The 9,196-nt window shown below is 37.8% G+C and overlaps 2 protein-coding genes across 2 annotated transcripts in view; one reads left to right on the forward strand and one right to left on the reverse strand.

The window, feature by feature from the left end:
• Positions 1 to 9,196, reverse strand: part of LOC109847403 (jasmonic acid-amido synthetase JAR1-like) — a 46,878-nt gene that overhangs the window by 18,707 nt on the left and 18,975 nt on the right. The gene's annotated exons all lie outside the window — the stretch shown is intronic.
• Positions 4 to 9,196, forward strand: part of LOC109829867 (mitochondrial adenine nucleotide transporter ADNT1-like) — a 10,514-nt gene continuing 1,321 nt past the window's right edge. The window contains exons 1-7 of the mRNA XM_020396936.1: positions 4 to 83; positions 2,772 to 2,885; positions 4,976 to 5,024; positions 5,363 to 5,526; positions 8,102 to 8,139; positions 8,705 to 8,817; positions 8,943 to 9,056. Coding sequence (XP_020252525.1) covers positions 4 to 83; positions 2,772 to 2,885; positions 4,976 to 5,024; positions 5,363 to 5,526; positions 8,102 to 8,139; positions 8,705 to 8,817; positions 8,943 to 9,056 — 672 coding nt within the window. The remainder of the gene's footprint in view (positions 84 to 2,771; positions 2,886 to 4,975; positions 5,025 to 5,362; positions 5,527 to 8,101; positions 8,140 to 8,704; positions 8,818 to 8,942; positions 9,057 to 9,196) is intronic.

The following is a 9,196-nucleotide window of genomic DNA, read 5'->3' on the forward strand; positions in this document are numbered from 1 at the left end:
GGGATGGCGCTTTCAATGGAGAGGGTGCGGCGGGCAATTGTTGATCCACATGACAATGACGAATGGGCGATGGATTTGTTGCGGTAGAGGAGGTGGAGCCTGTAATAAGATAGGAAGAGGCTTCGTTGGTTAAGATTTTGATGATTGTGATGAATTTCTTTCTAGTGGTAACTTGCTATGGGTTCCTCTTTCCGTTCTATTAGGTACCAGATCAGATGGATAAATTATAGAAGAGAAATATGAGATTAACGTTAGGGAGAAGAGAAAGATGTAAGCATATTGATACCGCTGAAGGATCATTGACACAAAACTATTCAAAGCAATTGCTGCATGAATCATCACAGGCATCTTGAATCTCTCCTTCAACAAAGGCAGCAGGTGATGCTTGTTTGCCTCCCCCCCCATCTTGTCAGAAGCGTCCATCCTCAAACCCTAATACGAAAATTTTAGCAAAAAATTATCAAATTTCAAAATTTCTAAAAGAATAGATTGATCAATACCAAAATATTCACTAACTCATACAAATTTGCACCCAAATATTCAATGAAAAAGCGACAAAAATGAAGAATTACCTTTAAAATTAGGCCAGATTAGGGGGAAGGAGATGGAGGGGAAATCAATGTTATAATCAAAGGTCAAAACTTCATAAAGAACGATCAAGCGATCGATCGAGCGATTAATTCAAGCACGGTGAGGATTTGGGAGAGGAATTCTTACCTTCACATTTGTAGCTTTCTTGGAAACAAATTCAGAAGCTTAATTTTGGTGTAGAGCAAAAGGAAAATAGTATACTGGTTGGTTGTGGGTGAGAAGAAAAAACCACTTTGTAGGAGCGTGGGTGTGGAGTTGAAGGAAAACGTGGGCAGGTGAAAGAAAAATGTAGGGAGGTGGTTAATTTTGTGGTTGGTTATTTAAATGTGGGCATGTAAACATTGTTAATTAAAAAAACTTTATGTTACTGTTCATTATAAATTTTTTGTTGTTCTCCTTTACTAATAAAGAAGTAGATAGCCAGGACAGTACTGGACACCGACACGCGCTCGGTGTGGGCGTTAAATCGAGCCCAATAACTGAGTGCCTGCGAGTGACGCCCGACATGAAACTTGGCCCACTTATCCGATTATCAAAATAAATAAATGAGCAAGCAAATAAACAAAAAAACCGTATAAAACGAGCGCATAAATGGTTCACGTCCTCCTCCATCCTCGTGAAAAGAGCGATGCTGAAAGAGCGCGGAGCGTAGCCACACACGCACGCTTCATGAATTTTTTTTTCCCTTTTACCTTTTAAGAAAAATAAGATAAGATTATTCTGGCCTGCGGATCTCACGACGGGCCACAAGGCCCACAACTGTGGGCACGTCTCCCTCGATCTTTGCTTGTTGGATAAAATCATAATAAAACGCCCACCCAACGGCTGCCCCCCTCCTCCTCACCTGCCCCTCACGTGCTCATCTGAAGACCACGAATCGTTGAGCCCCCGAAGGGGCTCTTTTTGACATAATTACGGGTATACCCCTGTGAAAGTGACGTGTGTTCTACTCGCCAAAGGTAGAGTTTTTAACTGAAACTCTGAGTAGTTATTATATATCACATTGAGCATTTGGTTGTTACAAACTTTTTGCACCCCTCAACACCCAAAGACGTAAACAGACCGATAAAATTTTCTGTATTTTATATAGAGTTCATAATATCTCCCCAAAAGAAAAGCAACTAAAGCAAACATTGTACGCACAGATAAAGTCTTAGTTATCGGCAACATCTCCTATCCTTTCTGCAGCAATATTAATATTCCTTTGTAGAAATATAACCTCTCCTCCATCATCGTCTACAGTAATCATTTCGAAATTTTTGACCTGGGAATTTACCTCGCAAGTTGAAAGACATGAAACGCAAGCTTCAATAAGGATCCATATATACAAGCTTTCGGTGTACTGAATAAACAAGTGTGTTATTCTTGATATTGGTTACAAGGCGGAGTTGGAGTTGGCTTTATCCTTAAATAAGAAGTTTACTAGCATTTAAAAAAAAAACATTTTGAATCACTAAACATTTCATGATTTACAATTGCATGGAAACAATAAAAATACATGTTACACTCAATACCATTATTAAATCGATAAGATAAATTATAGTAGACCAATCTCTTTATAGCATTAGCTTTGCTAAATACGATATGGAGAGATTACACCCATCTAAACTTTCCACCTGCTTTCTTTTCCCCAAAAAGGAAAAAAAAATGCACCTATCTATGACCCAAAACATTCCAATTACCAAATATGTAATTAATTATGCATTGGCTGATATGCAACTATCCATACATTTCGTCAATAATATCTCCGGGGCCAAATCCGTAATTTGCAATTTCAACCGGCCATTTGTCCCTCACGAAGTACGACGGATCTAGGTTTCCGTTGAGACCCCAATCCATAATCCAACCGTCCATTTCGCCATCAAAAGCCTATTTAAAATTGATCAAACGCCGTATCCAAACCCAACCCCCCCCCGCCACCACACACACACCCCCCCCCCCCGCCCCCAAACAAAAAAAAAAAAAAACCCCCACCCCCCCATCAGAAAGAACAAACCACGCCTCACATCCTCTCTAATTTCTCTCTTCTCTCTCTCCAGCGCCGCGCGCCGTCTAGGAGGAGAATCGGAGATGAGCGTGAAGCTTCGTGAGTTTTTTCTAGGGTTAGGTTTCTGATCCGAGGATTTTGTCCGTTGTTCTCTTCTGTTGATGGCGTCGGATGATGAAGGCCGGTGACGAAGAGCTGTGAATCTGCGCGGACGAGCGAATGCTCGCGAGGAGGGCGTCAAGGCCCCCGGCCACGCGCTCCTCTCCATTAGCAAATCTCTCGTCGCCGGCGGCGTCGCCGGTGGAGTGTGAGTGATCTATTTTTTAAAAAGGGTGTTTGATTTCTAGGGTTTTGTTAGATGTTAGTGTTGCTTGAGCTAAATCTTTTAAATAGTGATTGGCTTGGTTATTTTTTATTTTGACTTGAAGTCAATTTTGATTTTTTTAAAGGAGGTTTTAGTTTGTGGCATGATCTGGGAAGTCAATTTTAGATTTTAATTGATACAGTTGTTTAAAAAAAACCTGTACTTTAGGTTTGAAATGTCTAAAATTTGTACTTATTCAATATTAGCTATATTTTCACCTTTTGATTAACTGATGTGAAACGTTGAAAGAGCCTAATCAATTAGAAAGTTCCTTTTTTTTCCTCCCCACGACTGAGACGAAATGCAAGGAGTTTGAGATAGTGGTGTTTAATGTATTTTCTAAAGGTACAATTTTAAGTTTCCTGCTAAATTATTAGAATATCACAACCATCTTGTTAGGTCAACATTAATTCTCCTTTGTCAGGAGGTCTCTTTTCTTTTATGATCTGAGTTTATAAACCCCATTTTGCTTATGTATAGATATGCATAGTGGTACGTTCAATTCATACAAACTGTAATAACAATTTTGAATTTTGCCTTCATTCTGAACCACATTGATCCATGATGGGTGGACTCTTTTACACTGGGACTAGGATTCTTGACAAGTATGAGGTTTAGAAGTATATCTCGCGATGTCTCAAGTATTGAAGTTTTTAGTAAAGCCACTGTTAGCAATAAAAGATAGAACCCTTTTGGAGTTGCATCTGTTCATCTGCTAGCTTTGATCTGGAGGAATAAGAAAAGAAATGAAGAGAGAGAAAACTTTTCTATATAATAAAATGATGCGGGGAGCAAAAGGAAATTTCTGCAGCAAAGTATTTTCTTTGCGGAGACCTTAGCCAGCTCTAACTGTTTGGTTTTGTCACCAAGAGAAGATAGGAAGAATCATAGTGAACAGTGAGTTTAATGGTTGTATGTGATAACTGGGTATTTCTTTGGTTCTAGTTAATGCAACACAACAATGTTTCACAAAGCCTCCGCCTAGCCCGCCTTGGCGTACGTCTAGACCTAGGCGGTACTTAGGCCGCCCACTTAGATTTTGAGAGCACCTAGGAGAGCATGAACTGCTTATTATGTAGACTGCATACTTTAGGCCTTGATCGTGATTTTCTCTATTGCACTCTCTCCACGTCCTCCAACCTACAACTCCTCTAGCCTCCAACTATGAACACATCCTCTACCTCCTCTGAACTTCAGCAAAACTTCCTTCACCACCACTTAAACCAAGAAAGAAATATGCTTATTAGTCTAGCGCCTAAGCTTTCTATATGACATTTACTATCAATTATTGTAATTAATTAAAATAGAACCGCCTAGGCCCTGCCTAGGCTTTATGCGTCGCGTCCAATGCCTAGGCTAACTAGCATATTTTTGGTTTTGTATGCTTTGTTGTTCTTAAGTAAATCATGTATTTTGTTTTGTTTGTTACTACATTGTGTGGTAGTAGATGGGATGATGATTTCAGCAGTATGTTGGGGTGTTATTATGTGTATATGGGGAGTTAAGGATGGACTAAGTTTACACTTCGTTGGGTTGGATGCAAACATATGTAGTATGTACAACTTTGTGGTTAAATGGAGGTAGTTTTGGCTGGGATTTCCTGGCTGGAATCCCATCTTTTTTCCTTTAAAACAAGGGTGTTTATGTAGACAAATAAAAGTTGGTAGTTACTCATTACTGATTCTTGTTCGTATTTTATAATGTAAACATATGCCAGAAATACTGCCAGATAAATACCTTATTCTATTTTTATTTTTGATTTCTATCCTTGTAAACTTTGATGAAGTCGATGGTGCAGTTTTAGCATCAATACACAAAAGTTTTATTTTTTGTCACCCTGATACTTCAAGGTAACAAACATTTCTTTTCAAATGTACACAATACGGCAGTCCTCATTGCTGCTTATTGATTGTATTTAACAGCATAAAAACATGTCAGAAATAGTTCCAGCAGTATACATTCTTATATTTTTGATGTCTACCATCGTGTACCATACGTCTTTGCTAAATTTATTTTCTACACTTGTTGCACAGATCACGGACTGCTGTTGCACCACTTGAGAGGTTAAAAATTTTGCTTCAGGTAGTGTATCCTCATTGTACTTCCTTTCCTCCCTTCACATCTGTCATAATGTGAACACTTCTTGGATGATACCACTGCTATGTACTCTGGAAGATGTTAGAGCCAAATTCATTTTTCGCTTGCATTGGGTTTTTTTGTCGAACATGGATTGTCATGAGCTTTTGGTCATCTTCTTGCATTTATTAACTATATATGTACGTCTTATAAGTTTTCTTTAGATAACAACTTGTATGATGGAACAAACATTCCTACTTTTCAATTTGTGGGTCTATAGGCAAGCATGGGTTTGAGTTTCTTCATAAACTTTAGCCATTTAATTGCGTTCTTGCTAAATACAGGTCCAGAATCCTCATAACATTCAGTACAATGGAACTATTCAGGGCCTCAAATACATATGGAGAACTGAGGGTCTTAGAGGACTATTCAAAGGCAACGGTACTAACTGTGCACGAATTGTCCCAAATTCAGCAGTGAAGTTCTTTAGCTATGAGCAGGCATCTAGGTATTTATTTTTTACCAGTTAATTTTTCTAAAGGAGATTTTGTTTTTAGTGTGAAATGGCCCTTGGGGTCTGATGTAGGTGTTGTAGCTATTGAGGTGCTTGTTAGTTGTATCATACTCTGCATGACACAAAACTTCTTGTACTGTAATGATGATATATTCATTGTGCTAGAGTATCTATGGGGTGGATTATGTCTTTTCATTGTATATGTTTATATAGGCAACTTGTGCATGGCCAAAAAAACGTTTGATTAATTAAACCCAAAAAATCTTATGTTTGCCAATCGTTGTGTATAAACATAACTGGGAATAAGTTTACAGCGTACGCATTTTCCTAGCAAGTATCTTGATGAACTGAACCTAGAACTTTCTATGCACATCTGAAGACAACTGTCTCATAAAAATTTACTAGCAGCAAAGTCACTGTTTCCACTTTCATTTTATGAAAATCCTCTTTCAGCTCTAGGTTCTTACTAAACATTGTCAGCCAATGTTTCATCATAGCATGGTCTCTTTAGCTTTTCAAATTTGGATGAGTCTTTTGAAATGAAACGGTATGCTTAATGCTTAAAACAGCAAAAATAGAGGCTCAAGGGAAAGTTAGATTACTTGAACAATGAGTCAATATATGTTATTAACTTTTCAAATTTGGATGAGTCTTTTGAAATGAAACGGTATGCTTAATGCTTAAAACAGCAAAAATAGAGGCTCAAGGGAAAGTTAGATTACTTGAACAATGAGTCAATATATGTTATTAATCTCATACCAAACATGTGGCGAGAGAAAGAGAGAAGACATGGGAGTCTACACCAGTGCAATTACCATGCAAATTACCCAATTCTTTTCTATAAGGTAAAGTTATCTTCTTAACTATGGATGCAATGAGAATCTCTTTTTAACTCCGTTTTGAGAATGTCAATTAAGGTTGATATATCTAGAAGTTATAATGTTAGATGGAAAAAAAACCCATAGGATCTTACAAGTTTATAACTGACACCAGGAATTAAAATTGTCGGTACAAGTTATATCCCTCTTTGTCTTAAAAGGGAAATAATTTCTTGGTTTTGATGCAATATAACCTGTCATATCAATTTATTCTTTCATCCTAGGTGGTAATAGTTGGTCAATTTGATTATATTAGGAAGTGAGATTTCAAAAGTCTACTTTGAATCTCTTTGGTTCTAGTGTAGTCTGCAAAGAAGCTGAAACTTTGGATGCAATGGGAATCTCTTTCTAATTCTGTTTTGAGAATGGCAATTAAGGTTCATATATCTAGAACTTGCATAACATTAGAGGCGGGAAAAATTAACCATAGCATCTTTCAAGTTTATAACTGATGCTAGGCATTAAAATTGTCTGTACATGGTTATTTATCCCTCTTTGTAGTAAAAGGGAAATGATTTCTTGGTTTTGATGCAATTAAACCACAATCATATCAACAAAGTGGAATTGCAATTTGAATTTCACCTCCTGCAGATGCAGATCAAGGAGGAGGTTAATAAGTCAAAAAAATGTTTTTTGGAGCGATTCCTTTTTCCAAAAAATCGAGGGGACATTGATTAGCTGAGGAGTGGGGCCGTGTCCATTGGGCATCAAAGGAGTGACTTGCTGTCTTGCGGGGACAGGGAAAGGGCTTGTTATAAGGACCTTCTTAAGGAAATGCCTTGAGCCAATGTCCGAGTACCAGGCGCTATGGCGCTAAAGTAACCCATGCCATACTCCCAGGAAAAGCTTGAACAACTTTCAACAAAAGGGTACCTGTACCCGAAACCGACACAGGTGGGTAGGTAGAGAATACCTAGGGGCGCGAGACAATTCTCTCTAAGGAATCCGCAAAATAGCCCCGTAACTTCGGAAGAAGGGGTGCCTCCTCACAAAGGGGGTCGCAGTGACCAGGCCTGGGTGACTGTTTACCAAAAACATAGGTCTCCGCAAAGTCGACGAAGAATCCAAGAAAGAGCAGTGAAGGAAAAGCGTGAGGCAATAATTTTCTAATATTGATGTTAGAAGGTGCTAAATCAATAGGTGCCGGAGCAGCTACAATTGCTTCAAGAAACGATTTTTCTGGTTTTGATGCAATTGAACCACAATCATATCAATTTATTCTTTCATCCTAGGTGGTAATACTTGGTCAATTTGTACTTGGGAAGTGAGATTTCAAAAATCGGCTTTGGATCACTTTGGTTCTTGTGTAAATTGCAAAGAAGCTGGAAATATGGTCTCTTTTAGTGAAGTTTGGTTCTTGTCTGGACCGTGCATTGGATCAACCTTACCAGCAATACTACTAATTTTGATGAACTTTTGATTAAAAAGTAAAACAAATAAACTATGAATAATCATTTATGACCCCCCTTACCCGTCTTTCTTCTGTTTGTTCACTTTGGATTGAAAATCTAAGATGTACGTGATTTGCAGTGAACATGACAATTAATTGCTAAACTTCTAGTTAATTCAGTTACTCAGTTAGAAATAGATGCCTATTCTGTTATTTTAGAAATATATTGAATCATTGCAATGTCGCTGCAACTGATGAACGCTCGATTTTATCTCTGATTAGCATTTATTGTTTTTAACAGTGGGATTTTGTGGCTTTATCGGAGGCAATCTGGCAATGGTATGATTCTTAATCTTTTTCATCCAGGTCTATTCATTCCACATAATTCAGTACCTTTACAATTGATTATTACGTTGTTTGCTACTAGTATATTCTCTGGATTTCTATGAATGTAAATAGGAAAAAATATATACAGAGATTTAAACATTCTATTCGATCTGCCTAAATATTTGCATAACTTAGCTCCTCTGCTTCAAAACCATGGTTATGCGAACTGCATAGATCTATGAATGTGGATAGGAAAAAATATGTACAGAGATTTAAACATTCTATTCGATCTGCCTAAATATTTGCATAACTTAGCTCTTCTGCTTCAAAACCATGGTTATGCAAACTGCATAGATTTATGACCAAAGTTATTTTTATTAGTAATTTCTATTTGTTGTCAGGATCACTCTGTTAGCCCCTTGATTTGTTCGACCCATCAACCTTTGCCCTTCATCTGTTATATAATTGAACACTTTCTTATTTAGATGAATCAAATTTTTACAGCCCATAAATTTACTTTCATCTTATGTGCCATGAAGTTATTTTAGTTTCTCATCTTCTTTTGGATATTTTCCAGAGGATGCTCAGCTTACTCCTGTATTGCGTCTTGGTGCTGGAGCATGTGCTGGAATCATTGCCATGTCTGCCACTTATCCTATGGACATGGTCCGTGGCAGGATTACTGTCCAGGTAAAGATTTTGAGTTTCTTTAAGGGGGTATATTTGGGTAGCTTTATTCTTGCGCTAAACCGGTATTACAGTAGCCTCTTCTTGTCAACATTCACCAATGAATATCTCCAATTTCTGTGATACAGACTGCTAATTCCCCTTACCAGTATAGAGGAATGTTCCATGCATTGAGCACAGTTTATCGGCAAGAAGGCTTCCGTGCTTTATACAAAGGGTGGCTTCCTTCTGTTATTGGAGTTGTAAGTTCTCTCTTTATTTATTGTTATATCAGATCAAGCAAGCATTATTTATGTTCATCAATACTAGTATTCCGGAGCATGTGGTGCATGCATGACATGGAACCTGCTGTAGTTGAATTGTCAACGAAATGTACAATTTC

This window comes from Asparagus officinalis, chromosome 1 (genome assembly GCF_001876935.1).
Source record: "Asparagus officinalis chromosome 1, Aspof.V1, whole genome shotgun sequence".
In the NCBI taxonomy this organism is placed as follows: domain Eukaryota; kingdom Viridiplantae; phylum Streptophyta; class Magnoliopsida; order Asparagales; family Asparagaceae; genus Asparagus; species Asparagus officinalis.